This window comes from Amphiprion ocellaris, chromosome 7, assembly GCF_022539595.1.
Source record: "Amphiprion ocellaris isolate individual 3 ecotype Okinawa chromosome 7, ASM2253959v1, whole genome shotgun sequence".
Taxonomy (NCBI): domain Eukaryota; kingdom Metazoa; phylum Chordata; class Actinopteri; family Pomacentridae; genus Amphiprion; species Amphiprion ocellaris.
The window spans coordinates 32,897,791-32,916,260 of record NC_072772.1 but is presented as its reverse complement, the minus strand read 5'-3'; the positions used below and the strand labels follow the sequence as shown (position 1 = coordinate 32,916,260).

General features: G+C 34.1%; 1 protein-coding gene across 5 annotated transcripts in view; it reads right to left on the bottom strand.

The window, feature by feature from the left end:
* The window catches only part of LOC111583325 (spectrin beta chain, non-erythrocytic 4-like), a 136,003-nt gene that overhangs the window by 30,515 nt on the left and 87,018 nt on the right, over positions 1 to 18,470 (bottom strand). For all 5 annotated transcript variants that reach the window (XM_055012470.1, XM_055012471.1, XM_055012472.1 and 2 more), the window contains exon 26: positions 1,478 to 1,741. In XM_055012470.1, the coding sequence (XP_054868445.1) occupies positions 1,478 to 1,741 (264 nt within the window). The remainder of the gene's footprint in view (positions 1 to 1,477; positions 1,742 to 18,470) is intronic.

The following is an 18,470-nucleotide window of genomic DNA, read 5'->3' as shown; positions in this document are numbered from 1 at the left end:
AAAGTCAAAAACCTGAGAACCGAGAACTCACAAGACAGAAAAAAGCATATTTCTTGAAGAAAAAAAATTGTAACTCAAAGCTTTTCTTGATTTCTGGGAAATAAAAGATACTTTCACAGTTAAATATTAATGACTATCTCAGTAAAAATGTCTTTGCAATGTAGAAAAAAGTCAAAAACTTCAGGAAATGAGAACCCACGAGACAGAAAAGAGCTATTTTTTACACATAGAATCAGAATTTCTGGGAAATAAAAGATGCTCTACAGGACGTCTTATTTACTGCTTTTTGGACTGATTAAGAAAAATAATAAAAGTAATATAAAAAATAGCAGCAGTGCCGTTTAACTGACTGTAATGTATCACCAAATGTGTTCTAATTGTTTTTCTGCACAATTTGCAGACATTACAACATCAATATCTAACTTCTACAGTTAAATATTTAACTTTTACAGTTAAATATTAACCCCCCTGTTGTCCTCGTTTACGGTCACCAAAAAATGTGGTTTCCTTCTCTGAAAAAAATCCAGAAATTCAGAAAAAAAAAATTCCTCAAATTTCTGAAAATTTGCAAAACCTTCCTTAAAAATTTCCCTTAAAAGTTTTATTGTGAAAAAAAATCCCCCAAATTTGGCAAGAAAATTCTTGTAAATATTTTTAAAAAAAATTTCCCAAAAAATCCTAAAAATATCTAAAGTGATTACATATATATCAGTAAAACTTCTAATATTTTCTTTAAAAATCAACCAAAATCCAGCGAAATTCACTGGATTCTGGTTGATTTTTTTGTGAATGTTCTTCAGAAACATTTTTAACATTTCTTTTTTTCCACCAAAAAATGTTCAAAGATTTCTCAAAAATGTTGAAAATGTGGAAGTTTTCACTGTGAAAATCTATTTTTTTCCACATTTTCAAACCCGCAGGAGAACACGAGGGTTAACCTGAGAGTTTGTTGGGTTTCTGGGAAGTAAAAGATGCTTTTACAGTGAAATATTAATAATTGTCTTGGTAAAAATGTCTTGTAACTTAGAGAAAAGTCAAAAATTGAGAAATGAGTAACTCACAAGACAGAAAAAAAAGCACATTTCTTACACAAGAAATCGCAACTCAAAACATTTTGGGGAAATAACAGATGCTGTACAGGACGTCTTATATGCTGCTGTGTGGACTGATTTAAAAAAAAAATGAAAAAATACAATAACCAGCGGAGAAACAGCAACAGAGCCATTTAACTGACTGTATTGTGCCACCAAATGTGTTCTAACTTTGTTTTTCTGCACAACTTAGAGACATTACAATTATAATATTTAACCTTTACAGTTAAATATTTAATTTTTACAGTTAAATATTATCGATTATCTCAGTAAAAATGTCTTTGCAATGTAGAAAAGAGTCAAAAACCTGAGAACTGAATCGCAGCTCCAAGCGTTTCACAGAAAGTGCCTCTTTAAGGTGAGTGTTTCTGGTGGGCTCCTCCTACCTGCAGTTTCTTGAGCTGCTTGTTGACCGTGGTCAGGTCCTGACCCTGGTCCACGTAGGCCAGTTGGCCCTCCAGCTGGCCCAGCCTCTGGTCCAGGCTCTCGTAGCTCTGCACCAGCAGGTCGGCCTTGTTGGCCTCGAACAGCTGCCGGGCTTTGGCCTGAGTGGTGCTCTCCAGGTCCTGCCAGCACTCCCTGATCTCCTCCAGCTTCCTCCGGACCACCGGGCTGAGCTCCGGCTTCTCCTGGATCAGCTGCTGGCCCTCCTGGACGACGGGAGGAAAGACAGAAGAAACATCTAAACAGTAGAATCAACACGACTCCTCAATCAGCTTCGGTGTCACATGTAGCATTTTGTTTTATTGCGCAATGTTTCATATTTTCATTTCCCAAGTGTAATATTTCATTATCATTTGCAAAACTCTAGTTATATGGGCAATATTTTGCTTTCATGAACAACATTGTTGATATAATGAGCAATATCTAATTTTAATTACAATTTTCAGGTGCATGTCATTTTAATGTGCAATATTTAATTTTAATAAAATATTTCAGGTGCATTATTTAATTTTAATGTGCAATATTTCATTTTAATTCCATTTTTCAGGTGCGTTATCTCTTTTTAATGTGCAGTATTTAATATTTTCATTTCACAGGCATAATATTTCAGTTTCATTTGCAAAATTTCATTATCATTTGCAAACCTGGATTATATTTGCAATATTTGACTTTCATTAGCAACATTGTAATATAATGTGCAATATTTCATTTTAATTAAATATTTCAGATGCATTATTTCATTTTAATGTACACTATTTAATTTTATTTTCATTTTTCAGGTGCATTATTTCATTTTAATAAAATTATTTTGGGGTTCTGATAAGCTTTGTGGTATTTAACCACAATTTGCTGACATTTTATAGACGAAACAGAAAATAATCTTTACATAAATCAGTAATGAAAATATTTATTAGCTGCACAAAAGTCAAAATATATATATTTTTCTCTGTATTTACTTATTTTGCTTGTTACCATTTTTAGCCTTGTGTTTATGGTTTTACACTTTTCTTTTATTCAACTCTTCCACCACATTGTATTATATTGTTTTTATCAGCTGTTTATTTTGAAAATCTTTGCCCATGTTTGGACTTCCTGAGTATCTGTCTTAAAGCATGTTGTCTTAAAAGGTGTTATAAAAATTAAGGTATTATTAATATTCTGTTGTGATAATGATGTGCAGACAGTGTGTTGCATGTGTGTGTGTGTTGTAATAAAATGCCTCATAAAAACCCTCGATTCTCCCCCTCCCCCCTCCACGCTGCTCTCTGCTCGGCTTCTCATATTTTTTTCTGTCTCCTTTTGTACCTCAACCCACTCTGATCCCCCCTTTAGACACTCAACACACACACACACACACACACACACACACACACACACACACACACACACACACACACACACACACACACTTTGATTATGGATGAGTTCTACAGCAGAGTTCTAGAATCTTTCTTGTGTTTTTCAATTATCTGTTCATCTGATTACTTTCAAACTGGATGTGTGAGTCTCTGGGACTTTGAGGAAGTACAGTGTTGATTTTATTTCTCTATTTTAATGTGGAACACCTTGATTTGGCTTTTCCTTCTTTTTTTGACAAGAATATAAAGATAAAGAACTTTCCATTGAGCCAAAGATGCATCGACTGAACCCTGGTTTCAGTGGGGTAAATACTGATGCACTCACTAATTTCACCTTTTTATATTGTTTATCTGTTGACAGTATTTTGTTAAAATCTGTCTTCACTTTGACACGGAAGGGTCATATCTTTGTAAATGCTTCCTGACTCACTTAGACTCTCAGGATTCAGTGGAAATATTTGGAATAAATGTCTCAGAAGATAAGACAAAATAAGCCTCTATATCCAGCAGTGAGGACGTTTGCATTGTTCCAACAGCAAAGATAGTGCAAACATTTTGAAAAAATAGTACAAAAATACCGAAATAACCAAAATAATACAAGATATACTTAAGTACTGATAATAAGAATAACGTTATTGCACATGCCAGTGGTACTGCACAGATTCTCTCACAAATGAAAATGTTGACATTAGTATTAATATTGCACAAGTTGTTATCTATATTGCACAAATTTTATTTAAACTGAAAAATACCGATGAGCACATGTCCTCCTAGTATATGTACACAGAATAATATTGCACAGGATATTATAAAAGTACAGAACAATCATCATATTGTACAGAATAAAACAGCAGGACTAATCACAGCATAAAACACTCCAAAATAAATCCAACAATATGAAAAGTAAAAAGTCAGATTAGCTGTGAAGACTCATAAAAACAATGAACTCTCAAAAATTCCTCTTCAAAATATTTAAAACTTGATGATTTAAGATAGTCTCCTCTGAAAATAGTCCTTGGAATATTTAGAAGCAGCATCACCTGAAAATAAATCAAATTCAGTTCATTTTCAGAATCTTCAGAAACCTTAAAACGCTGAAATGAGACGTGAAATCTTCAGATCTGATACACATGCAGAAATATTATGATTTTTTTTTAATTTTTTGTTTATTTTTTGTTTGTTTTTTTTTAGAGGGGGAAAGGAAAGGAAGGAAAGGACAGGAAAGGAGGAATAGGGGGTAGTGGGGATGGACAGAAATAGTGATTAACCAATGTGGGCTTTTTAGGGCTGATGTCGACAACATATCTGTTTTTTTTTTTTTTTTTTTGGTTAATTGAGAAACTCAATCACCGATTTGTTGAACGAACATCATGAGAAGCTATTTGCTGACAGAAACCTGCCATTTACAGTGAGGCCTCTTCCTAATGAAGGATTAGTTTCACTGAATACTATACAATACTAACATTAGCTATGATGTCTGAGTGTCACGGGACACTTTCTTCTCTGTTTTCTTAATCTTTTTTTTTTTTTTTTTGCCCACTAAGGTTAATGGCTAATGAACTAATTAGCCAATAGACAATACCAATTATCAAGAAATAATAAGTGGAGTAGGGGGGATAGGGAAAAGACAAGATAGAGTAGAGAGGATGAAGGTGAGAGATGTTGGAGAGGTGAGGAGGAAGGAGGCAGAAGGGGTGAGGAGATGGAGGAGGAGGCTAAGCTGAGCTACCAGCAGCCTCCTCCACCTTCCTGTTGCTCTTGAACCAACTCCAGAAGCTCTTCTTCTTCTTCTTTGCCTTCTTCTCCTGCTCCTGTGGTTCTTCTCTCTCCTCGATCACCTCTTCAGTCTGTTTTTGGTTGCACTGTCGGTCTTTGGTCCTCCTGAAAAACTTACAGAATGTCTTTTTGTTTTTCTTTTGGATCCAAAGCTCTGTTTCCTGCAGCAGCCCCTCAGTCTTGCCAAGCATCTCTGAAAGGTTCCCATAGATGTTGGCCATTTGTTGGACTTCCTGGTCTCTCTTGGCGAGCAGCTCTTCTGCAGACTTCACAATCACTTGATTTTCTTTTTCTTTCTCCTTGACTTCATTGCTGGATTCCAGCAGCAGCTTCTCAGTCTTCAAGAGCGTCTCTGAGAGGTTTTCATTGATGTCGGTGATTCGTTGGACTTCTTGGTCTTTGATGGTGATCACCTCTTGTGCAGACTTAAGGCTCGTCACAATCTCTTGTTTTTCTTTTTCTTTCTCCTTGACTTCATTGCCGGCTTCCAGCAGCAGCTCCTCAGTCTTGAAGAGCGTCGCTGAGAGGTTTTCATTGATGCCGGTGATTCGATCGAGTTCCTGCTCTCTGATGGCGATCAGCTCATGTGCAGATTCAAGGCTCTTCAGAATCTCTTGATTTTTGTGAGATTCTTCGAAAAGCTGTTTCTCCAGATTCTTCATCTGAACGAATCTCCGGTTATAGTTGCCTTCAAGCTCCATCTTTTCTGTCAGGAGCGTTTTAATATACTTCATCTGGTTGTTGAGCTCTGTCTGAGGGATGTTGCGCTCCTTCTGCAGTTTGTTGTTTTCTTCCTTCAGACTTTTATTCTTGTCCACCAAGAATTTGACTTGCAATTTCAGGTCCTCATTTTCTTTGTGACCTGGTTCTCTTTGGAGGTTTTGCTGCTTTTCAGTGAGCAGCTGTTGAAGGCGGCGGTCCATATTATTAACTCGCTCCTTGAGATGTTCGTTTTCTAACAAAGTAGAAAACTTCTTGTGTAAGCCAGGCGGTTTACTGGCTTTGGAAGCAGCCTGTTCAGGGGTGATGGTGAAGCTAACTTTGCGTTTTGCTTGAAGTCTCTGTGCCATGGTAATGCAAATAAAGTCCAGAATGTACTCCACAATAAAGAAGTTCGCAGTTTGTCGTCCAATCGTTGGAAGAAAATCCGGCGCACTGAACAAAGGTCCTGACCTGTCCCAGATTTATAGTCAAAGGGCTGTGACATCATCAGTGATGCCATAATTGACCTGTGACATCACAATCATTTGCCTTTGCAACAGGGAACACACACACACACACACACACACACACACACACACACACACACACACACACACACACACACACACACACACACACCAAAGAACACACACACCCTTATGCTCACCTGCTCCTCTGCTTTTTTTTATTTTCCATTCAGCCTCCCCCACACTAAAATCCTTCCTCCATCCACTTGATATTCATTTCGTGCAGCCCGTGTGTTTTTTGTGTGTGTCCAGGACAGAAAAAGAGTGACAAAAAAACAACGTAAACAAAGAAAAAACACAAACAAACAAGGAAAGAACGGCAGTAAAACCTGCAACAAGACAGTTCTGTCTGACATTTATTTATACACTAATAATATTATTTAATTTATTAATACTTTAGATTTTGAATAAATAACACATTAGATGTGAGAAATGTATTTTAAATCCCTTTTAAAACATATTTTCGCCAGAGGAGCCTTTCCTGATTTTGACATCTTTTATTTGATTTACGTGAACTCTTTACCGTTCCTAAACTGGAATGGTCAGTTATAGATCTTTTATTTGTTATATATTGCAATTTTTCTTGTCCTGCATTGGTTTTAAAAAAAATAGTTTGTTTCCTGCTTTTTAAAATTGATATTTCTTTTGAAATTTGCAAGATGTGTTTTGTGTGATGTGATTTTTGTGTGTAGATGTGACATATAAAGTTTTTAATTATTATTATTATTATTATTATTATTATTATTATTATTATTATTATTATTATTATTATTATTATTATTAATATTATTAATAATAATAATAATAATAATAATAATAATAATATAAAAATACATGCAAGAACATCTCAAACTCTTCTTGCATTGGTTCACATAATTAAAACAACATTTTTATTGATATTTCTGCTCATTAAATGAAAGCTTTCAGTGCTGTGGCCATATTTCTTCAAATATGTGTGTTTGCATAAAAAATGTAGAAAGAATCCAACAAAAACTTAATGTTGAGACAAAAGAGGTGAAGTTAACTACATACCAACATGACGATGTCAAAAAAAACCAAACATAAAGAAAGATAAACAATTTAATGGAAAAACTAAAAACAAACAAACAAGGAAAGACATTAAAAACCATAAACAACAGAAATATGACGTTAAATCTAATCAGTTTGACATGAAGTTGAGTTGTAATGATATTATTTAAGCTATAATTACTAGACATCCTAATAAATTTACTTAGCAATAAGGCAGCAATTGAAAGAACATGTATTAATAATAATCACAATAACAATAATAATAGCAATTAAAAAAAAAAAAAATAATAATAATAATAATAACAATAATAATAATAATAATAATAATAATAATAATAATAATAATAATAATAATAATAAAAAAAACTCTTAGTTCACTCCCCAAAAACAAGACTTTTACTAAATACAACAAAGTCTTCACACTTTAACATGCCGATATTAAGCATGAAATGGATGAAAACAACCCTACATCTGAGTTTAATGGCAACATTTGAAGTTTTTGAGATATTTTTTAATGAATTATAGCACTGAAAAAACAGGAATTATGACCTAAAGTTGGAATTGGCTGAAATATCAGGTTGGAAGTTCATCTAAAACGAGATTTGAATCATCTTCTAGGAAACATAAATGTAGTTGCTTTTGCTGTTGAACCAAATAGATGTGAAGATATTTGACAGGAAGTGGGTCAGTAAGAGACAAACCACCAGCAGACTGAATACCAAGTCACTAATATGGCTAAAAAATAATTAAAATGGGTGTTAAAACCTTCAAAATGTTCAAATTGACCACACGCTGTAAGAGAATTTAACTTTCCAACACATTTTGAGCATTAATTTCCCATCCTAACTTGTTTTTCTGACCCATTTCTCTGCCAGCGACTACATTTTGCAACATTTGGCGCCTGGCAGGTGGTAATTTCAGGCTCTGCCAAGATGTTTCACCGGGACGGTATCTCTGAGTCACAACATCCTGCTGCCTGACTCACTCAGGTTATCAGGAGAATCTGCAGACGCACAGAGACGCCTCATGACGGGAAACTAGACGGTACCGATGTGATAAGAAGGAAAAGTGGAGCCATCCAGAAAAATCTCTGGTGTCACCGAGGCAGTTCCAAAAAGTGGATATTAGGGAGAAAATAACAGTGTGGTGCAATATAGATGACAAAACATAACAATTCCCCTCAAAAGATGCATTTAAACTGTAGAAATGCACAATATTAGGTCAGATATTTCAAAATAAAAGTCATATATAAGTCTAACTTTCCTAAATCTGGACAAGAATACATAGAACTAGAAGTAGTAGAAGAGTGTGCTGCAGATTAAATGATAGAAACCAATAATTCCCTTAAAAAGCTGCATTTAAAGTCTATAAATACATATTATAAGGGCTGATATTTCAAAATAAAAGTCATGTAAGTCTAAATTTCCTAAATCTAAACAAGAATATACACAGAAATAATAGTAGCAGAAGAGTGTGGTGCAAATTAAATGACAAAAAACAACTATTTTCCTCAAAATCTGCATTTAAACTGTATAAATGCACAATGTAAGGTCAGATATTTCAAAATAAAAGGCATACGTAATTTCTTAAATCTAAAATTATGAGAATATGTCTTGGTATTTATTTGCAAAATCTATTTTTGTCAAATCAACATTCAGAAAATGTAACAGTATATTACATTGCATATAGTACATAGAAAATACTATATAGTACATGCAACACTACATATATAGTACTATATACAGTACATTTTGGAAAACATACAGTTGAAATTACTTCGATAACTGCCGTTGTTTTGAAAATACTGCATTTGATACCTTTATAGATGGTAATTTGTTCTAATGTGACATTAAAGTAAACTAATTTACTGTATTTAAATCAATAAAATTGGCATTATTTTACAGATATTTGCCATTATTTGAAAGAAAATTGTGTATCTTAAATATTTAAAATGGTAAATAATTACTTAAACTGTGTTCTTCTTTTGTTAAATTACAGATAACATCTAGTAAATTGCAAAAAAGTATTTAATTGCATTTTGATTAAAAAAAAAACAGCCAAAACTGTAAATAATTCCCACATTAAACATCTGTGCTCTTGTATAACTTTAAATTAAACATTCTTTAATGTATTTAAATCAACAAAAACATAATTATCGTACAGATACGTTCCATTTTTTGAAAGAAACCCGTGAATCTTATATTTTGAGATGTTTGCACTACATGTATGATCAAATATGTGCTTCTTAAATATGGAAAATATCTGTGTATTCCAAAAAAGACTTGACTTTTGTCACATTTATGAAATTATAACAGGCTAAAATTAGAAAAATAAACACTACAGGCTGAAATTCCTGCACCAGCTACACAAGCAAAACTGAAAAATGAATAAATAAAATAAAATAAAATTAAATTAAAAAAAATAAAATAAAATAAAATAAAATTTAAAAAAAAAAATAAATAAAATAATAATAATAATAATAATAATAATAATAATAATAATATAATAATAATAATAATAATAATAATAATAATAAAAATAAAAAATGGAATATATTGCAGTACTTTACTTTGGAAATGACTGCTATAGTTGGTGTTGTTTTGAAAATATTACATTTGACATCTTTACAAATGGTAATTTGTTCTAATATAACGTTAAACTAATTTAATGCAATTAAATCAGCAAAAATGTCATTATTTTACAGATATGTGCCACTATTTGACAGAAACCTGTGCATCTTATATTTTGCGATGTTTGCACTCGATGTATGATCAAATATTTGCTTTTTAAATATGGAAAATATCTGTGTATATCAAAAAATACATGAGTTCTGTCATATTATTCAAATGATAACTGGTTAAAATTAGAAAAACAAACACTACAGGCTGAAATTCCTGCACCAGCAATAAAGAAAAATGGAATTTTCTGCGGTTTTGCTCTAAACTGACTGAAAAACATCCACACAAACCTGCGTTGTCTCCACATGAACACACAACCAGAGCGGAGCTACAAGCAGAGCCGCTACACCTCCGTGGTTTCCAGCGTTACGTCAGCTTTCATTCTCGTGTTTCTGCTGCTGAGTGGGAGGTTTTAGCGTGGGCAGCTGGAAGCAGCTTCACCCACCAGCTCAGAGCCTCTGCTCCACTCTCAGATACTCAGCCTGCAGCTCCAGCAGGACCAGATCCTCCAACGTTCACACAAACCAGGAGGATCCATGTCCGGATTTATTTCGAAAGTTTAGCTGCATTCAAACACCAAGTGTAATTACTCATCGGGACGAGTACTTTAAACAGGAAGTCTGTGTCAAGCAAGACATGGAGCTGCAAAAAACTAAAGCATCTAGTGTTTAGCAGCTTGATGCACACTAGAAAGTAAAGGTTAGAGTATCTGTGTCTTTGTAGTATTGAGTTTAACCATTCATTTTTATTAATCCCTCTCTGGTAAGTCGCCTAAATTCATGGAGGCACAATAAAAAAAATGATTGGAGTACACATTTAAAGCGGTTAAAATGAGCAAACGGCAGAACCAGGCTGAGAAAAATCTCCAAAAAGTGGATATAAATGAGAAAATAGCAGCCTGGTGCAAAATAAATGACAAAAACCAACAATTTCCCCTTAAACGCTGCATTTAAATTATAGGAATGCACAATATTAGGTCAGATTTCAAAATAAAAGGCACAGGTAAGTCTAAATTATCAATGTCACCTAAAACAGTTTTATGTTTATAGTTGCGAGCTAAATTATTATAATTTTGTACATAAAAATTGTAACATCAGAGTGTTGTGGGCTTCCTGAATGATAAATGGATGATGAATCACATTATCTTTATTCAGTTCTAACTAATAACTAGTATAATCACAATAAAAGGTATTTATTTACATGTTAACTCTAAAAAACAAACCAAAACTCTAATAATAACGCTATTTATCTAATATTAAATTACACCATTTTTACTGCAAAAATAGAACTATTTTACAGATATTTTCCATTATTTGAAAGAAACTTAAGAAATAAAAAGATTAATAATATCTTAACTGTTAATTTACCGATTTTCTTTTTATTAAATTACAAATAGGAGGATTTAATCACATTTTAACTCTAAAAACAAGACAAAACTGTAAATAATGTCCACATTAAACTTTGGTATTTTTACAAAGGGTAATTTCTTCTATTATAATGTTAAATTACACAATTTTTACTGCAAAAAAGATCATTATTTGACTCACGTGACATTATTAGAGACAATTGTGTATTTTAAAGATTTAAAATCGTAAATCATTTTGTCAAATATTAATTTACTGATTTTTTTTCTTATATTAAATTTCAGATAACATCTAATAAACGTAAAAAAAATAAATGGTGAATTGTTCTTATATAACATTCAATTACACAATTTTACTGCAATAATAATATATTTAATATATTTAAATCAGTAAAAATTATCATTATTTTACAGATATTTGTCTAAATTGCAAAGAAAATTCTGTATCTTAAAGATTTAAAATAGTAAATAAATTTTTATCTGTTAATTTATTGATTTTTTTTGCTTTATCAAATTACAAAAAAGGAGATTTCATTAGATGTTAACTCTAAAAAAACAAGACAAAACTGTAAATAATGTCCACATTAAACATCTGTATTTTTACAAATGGTAATTCGTTCTAATGGAATATTAAATTACACAATTTTTACTGTATTTAGATCAGCAAAAATATCATTTGACAGATATGTGCCATTATTCAAAAGAAAATTCTGTATCTTAAAGATTCTGAACTGGTAATTTACTGATTTTCTTAGTTTTATTAAGTTATCATTTAGTAAATTCCAAAAAAAGGATTCAATTACATTTTAAATAAAACAGGCCAAAACTGCAAACATCTACATTTTCACAAATTTTAATTTGTTCTTTTACACCGTTTGGCAGTAAAAGTTGCTGATTTTATAGAATAATATTTGTAGCAACATATTGCAAGCAACTTTGAGAGAATCTAAGCTTTTATGTGTTTAATTTCTGCGATGAAAAACCTCTAAAAAGTCTGTTTTATTGCCTCCAGTAGCTGCATCCACTGAGTGAAGTGTATTTTTCTCCAAAAACAGTGGAAGATCCCGAACGTGTTTGTGATGTTTTTTGTATCGGAGCTCATGTTGCTGCTGAAAGCCTGTGAATAGTCGTCACCCACACAGGAAGCTCCTCTGGCTAATAAAGTGGACACGTTTTCCAGAAAGTGCAGCTGGAAGCAGAACAGAGACGTTGTTCCATCTGCCTTAAAGTGCTGCTGCAGTAAAAGCATCACTCTGACTGCAGGAAGACAAAGACACAACTTTTTATTCAATTTTTCTACTTTCAGCCCCTGGAGTGTTTTCTAGCGACAGCATTAGAAAGCTCAGAAAGCCGCAGGATTATAGGAGAAAACACTGATGGGTTTCATGTCTGATCTGAACTTAATACAAGTAAAGACAGAAGTAAAGAAACTGCACTGAAAAAAACTAAATCCTGTTAAAAACTGGGTTAAAAAAATGTTGCCTCTCAGACGGATATGGGAGACAGACCTCAACGTCAGTTTCACTGAGGAGGCTTGGAACGCAATCCTTAGCAACTCCAAGATAATGTCGAGAGAACTCAAAACCAGACTTATTCATTTCAAAATACTGAATAGAGTTTACTGGACTCCGTCCAGGTCGCACAGAGCAGGGCTGAGGGATAATGCAGGCTGTTGGAGGTGCAGTGAAACCAATGGGTCTCTGTTGCACATGCTGTGGAGGTGTCCACACGTTAAGGCATTCTGGCTAACAGTTCATGACCATATCAATGAAATTATGGGTCATAATATCCCTCTCATCCCAGACTTGTTCATATTAGGAGATCCAGGAACATTGAAGAATTTAACGTCTTCACATGCTGAATGGATTCAGACTGGACTTATGTTGGGTAGGAAACTTATTGTTATGAACTGGAAGTCCCCTTCTGCTCCGACAGCCACTATGTGGTTTATCCAATTAGGAAAACTTGCTGCTCTGGAGAATCTATCATACAGGTTACTCAATAAGGTGGATCTTTATATGTGTAAGTGGGAAAGATACCTTGCGCATATGGACAGAGGACAATAGTGTCTTGTCATAAGGTTAAGATGAAATTGATGGTTTGCTGACTGTAATATAGTAAAGTGGCTAAATGTCAATCTTGGATCGAGTGCACCGGGGTAATGTGTGTGTTTTTGTGTTTGTTTGTGTGTTGGCTTGTTTGTCACTTGTTTTTCTTTTTTGTTTGTTTGTTTGTTTAAAAATTATTTATTTATTTAGTTATTTTATTTATTCCTTTTTTATGTATTCATTTTTATTTATTTATTTATTTTTTATTTTATATATATATATATTTTTTTTTTTTAAATAACATTTTTATTTGTTTATTTTTATTTTTTTAGTTAATTTTATTTTTTATTTTTTGCTTTGTTTTGTGTTCCTGCAAATAGGCAGTGTACCTTGTCTTAGGCGAGACTTCAAATGTTTAGTAAGATAGGTTCACCTTCATTCTGCCTCTGTATGTCTGTACGTTTGTAAAATGTTAATAAAATATTAATCATAAAAAAAAAAAAAAAACTGGGTTAAAAATGGTGGAAAACTGTAGAATTCTAAAAACGACTCAGAGCAAATATGTGTAAATTCACATTTTTAGCAAAATAAAATACAGTAAAACAAAAATTCTACGATCATAAATGACTATTTAAGAAAATACAGATTTCTAATGTGAAACTTTAGTACAGTTTTGCAGGATTTTTACAGATAACATAAACAGTAATTCTTATTTTCTGTTGTTTTACTAGATATAATCAGTAAAAAAAAGTGTAAAATAAGTTTTCAGTCCTCAAAATACACAAGTTTAAAATTAATAAAGTCATCTAATCTTATTTTTCTTTCAAATAATGGCAAATATCAGTAACATATTTACATTTTGTACACATTATTTATAATTTTGGCCTGTTTTTTATGAATAATATAAACAGAAATTCTTGTTTTCTGTTGTTTTACTAGATATAATCTGTAAAAAATTTGTAAAATAAGTTTTCAGTCCTCAAAATACACAAGTTTAAAATTAATAAAATCATCTAATCTTATTTTTCTTTCAAATCATGAGAAATATCTTGAAAATACTCATATTTTTTCTGATTTAATTCCAGTAAAAATAGTGTAATTTTACAGTCAAATGGTATAAAACAACAAATTACCATTTGTATACAATACAGAATTTGATGTAGACATTATTTATATGTTTGGCCTGCTTTATTTATGTTGTTTTATCACATATAATCTGTAAAATAAGTTGTCAGTCCTTAAAATACACAAGTTTAAAATGTGTAAAAGCGTAAATTTCCCTGATGAAGGATTATAAAGTCATAAAGTCATTTAAAGTCATCTTATTTTTCTTTCAAATAATGGGAACTATCTGTAAATTAATTACATTTTTGGTTGATTTAAATACAGTAAAAATAATTTAACTTTACAGTCAAATGGTATAAAAGAACAAATTACCATTTATAAACCTAACTCTAACCCATTTGAAATAAAAATCATAACCCTAAATTCACAGGAAAAAAGAAGGGATTTACATGTTGACTGCAACAATATATATATATAAATTTGCTAAAATTAGCATTATTTTACAGATATTTGTTGTTATTTTCATAGTTTTCACAGATTTTAAATGTCACATTATTCCACAGTGTATTTTTTCTGGCATCTTTGTGCCAGATTTTAAATGTTTTATTTATTTTTTATAGTGTATAGAAGAAGAGATGACAAAACACTTACAGTTATTAACAAAAAGAAAATGGTCAGTGAGACAAGACGCTCTGTTCCAATTTTAAAATACATTTGTTGATTAATCAGGACGTAGCTTCGTTGAAATATCAGAACCTAAAATGTGATCCAACACAGAGGAAGTGTCTTAACGAGTTAATGAGGCCATTTAATCATCGCAGTTATTAACAGTAATAAGGGGGGCAGTAATCAGGAGCCCACTGGGTCTGGAATAGCGACTGCTTGGGGACGAGGGTATTTTCACTTCACACACTCCTCCACACACTCAAATACAATCTGCTGCAGCCGAAGCAAATCGTGTTCGGCGGCGAGCAGCTTGTGTTTGGTCTCGATCGCTGCAGAGTTGCATTACAGAATGACTGGACTCGTCTTTACAACCAACACGTCTTCCAAAAGGCGAGCAGACGACTGGTGCATCGATTTCTTGCGCCGCAAATAGAAAAACTCTGGTTTCTATTTTGGAATCCAGCACCAGCGGCTCAACAATAAAATATTCCTACGTCTGGGTCTAGTTTGTTTCCTCGTATTACCGTTTCTTCACACAGTATTTCAGGTGGTTCATTCACAATCTATGTCGGAGATCTGATCCAGGTTTGTTTAAAAGAAGCCCAGTCATCCTGCAGCTATTGATTAAACTCTGCATTACTCATTCAAAACACTGCTAACCTCAGCTTATTAGATTTGGAGTGCCACACTACGCTACATCCACACCTGCTGCTGTAGAAACACTGAGATTTAGGGAGGAGGCGCTTTAAATGTGGCTAACATGGATGCTAACTCCTCAAAATTTAGCTTGTCCCAGCAGGGATTCATGAAAAAGAAAGAAATTATCATGATCTTGAGTTTTGTTTGGTTTAGTTCTTGTTTTATTCTGTAAAAATCCCTGTCCTTGCAGTGTCTCGTGTTTTACTTCTTCCTGTTGTCTCTGTTTCCCTCCTCTTTTGATGGCTAACGTGGATCATAACTCTTCGTAGCTTAGCTTATTCCAGCAGGGATGTACGAAAAACAAAGAAAGTATCATGGTCTTACGTTTTGTTTGATTTATCTCCTGTTTTATTCTGTAAAAATCCGTGTCCTTGCAGTATCTCATGTTTTTGCTTCTTCCCACTGTCTCCGTTTCCCTCCTCTTTTGATTGCTAACATGGATCACAACTCCTCATAGCTTAGTTTGTTCCAGTAGAGATACATGAAAAAGGAAGAAATTGTCATAGTCTTGGGTTTATTTCCTGTTTTATTTTGTAAAAATCCTGGTTCAAACAGTGTTTCTTGTGTTTTTACTCCTTCCTGTTGTCCTGTTTCCCTCCTTTTTAAAGCCCTGATTAGTTTCACTAGTGTCTGTATTTTTCTTCTTTATACTTCTATGGAATTTTTGGATTTCTTTTCTTTTTTTGGAGGAAAAAAGCAAAGCTGTGTTTGCAAGAATCAATCAGTCTCATCTACAGTAAGGAGGCTTGAAGATGAACCATTTGCTGCTCCATCAGATCAGCTGACTGATCGATAAACAGACTCTGATCAAAGATGTCCTGCCAGCCGTTAAAAGGCACCTAAGTTTCTTTAATTCGCCTTATCTTAGACACGTCTAAGTGACTGGAACTTCCTATATGACGGAGAACCTCAATCATTTTCTGGGTCACAGGATGGAACAGGAGGAGGCAGAAATAGTTGAATGGAAAAAGAGAGGATGGAGGAATGACCTTCACACATGAGCTTTACCGACGGAGGAGGGAGGCGAGGACACCGGGATTATGGCTGTTGCCCAGCAACCGCTGCAAGCACAGGAAGGACGAGACACGATGCTCCAGATGCAGCTTGACGTCACAACAAGACGACACAAAGTGCATCATAGTCACGCAGAAAGTCAGCCAGGGAGTCCCTGTCGCTGAAGGATCACTTCTTTAGCCACAAATGTGTGATTAAGTTTTATTCATAATGGGTTTCCCAGCATCTCCAGTAACCTGAAGATAAACTCACTTGTGATATTATTGGACGTTATTCAAAGATTCATCTGAAGCACAAGTCTTGAGTTTTGTTTGGTTTCTTTCCTGTTTCACTTTGTAAAAAGCCCTGTCTTAGTGGTGGATCTTCTTCCCGTTGTCCCTGTTTCCCTCCTTTTTAAAGCCCAAATCAGTGCCACATACTGTACTATGTAATGGTTGGACTTAAAATTACACTTAAATACATGAGTGTTAATGGAACTATTTCAACTTACAGGATGTCATGTTTATTAGGATGCACTCACAGCTACAGACAAAAAATTAAATATCTAGCTTTATACTAGCTTTTAGCAAATAAAACTCACATTTAGCAAGAGTTTTGTTGTTAGAGATTTTGTTCGCAGTCCTTTAAAATTCAACAAAGCTCAATTATTAGTCTTTGGACTAGGACTGTATATGTGTTAACACCAGAAAAACCAGCTGTGTATCTGCAGTTTGCTATTATCCGGGTGTCTAACAATGCAAATATCTCCTCAAACCAGTGAAATCTTGAGTCTCTGGCTGTTGCTAACAGTTAGACGGGATGTTCTTGTAAAGGAAATGGACAAAAAGACAATTTCATCTGCAGTTTCTAACTTGTACCAGAGTAAATAATGCTGTGTTTTGGTAAACAGGTAAATGTACGTTTCCAATATTTGTCATTTTTCCAATTATCTGATGCAAATTGTAGCTTCTCTCACTGTGGCCAGGGCTATGCTAACGACTAGCGGCTATGCTAGAAGGCAGATTAAGCTGAAACAGAGTCTGGAAACCAATAAATAACAAAGCTTTAAGACCTGGACCTTAGTGGACAATTAAAGTAATAAAACAGTGAAATATTAGGAATGACAGACAGAACTGCAGGAGACAAACTAGTTCCCACATGAACCATATTTTATGTGGGAAGCATTTTACATATTCAGGTTTAGTCACCCTTATTATGCTTTGGCCTTGATGTTAGCCTGAGGAGGCAAAAAAGACAGACGCTTGAAACTAAACAGACCAGGTAACTCTTTTTGAGCAGTTATTTATTTCAAAGCTAAAGGGAAACGTTTAACACTCCAGATACACTCTGATATTCAGACTCAGCTGGTGAACGCTCCCTTAAAAACGGGCCTTGCGCTCCTTCAGAGTCCTTCACAGCAGAGAAGTGTTCTTACCCCAAACAGAAATAGACTGAAGACTCTCAGAGGACACCGGCAGAGAGACACAACCAGGACACAACATGCAGAGTGTTTGGACTCGACGTACCACAACCAGCAGCTACGCAATCAATCAAACCGCGAGGCCACGACGGGACGCAGCCAGAACTGTGTTTTCTAACACCAGTCGCCAACGAGGACGAATCCTTACCAGCGCCGCCATGAAGCCGAGCCAAATACTGGATGTTAACTGGCAAAAAAACCCTGCACGTCGCTAAGCAACGGCCACGGAGAAGGCTTGTGGGGTGAACATGGCTGCCACATATGACTTCAGAAGCTAAACCCTGTCGATCTGCCAACAGCCAGACGGCCTGGTGTGACTACAGTCTTCTACCGGAAACATCAACGCAACCAACAAGTTCAGGGCTTTTAGACTGGTCAGGATCAGTATGTTCTCTGTCTGCTAGCTTAACACAAACCCTAAAACCAATATGAGCGAATGATGAGCCAATATCCCCAATTTCCAAAAGTGTTCTCTTGGGACCAAACTGTTTGGGTTTTTTTTCCACACGAATAGAAGTTAAAGAGCAACACAAGAACAGTGTAAAACATCT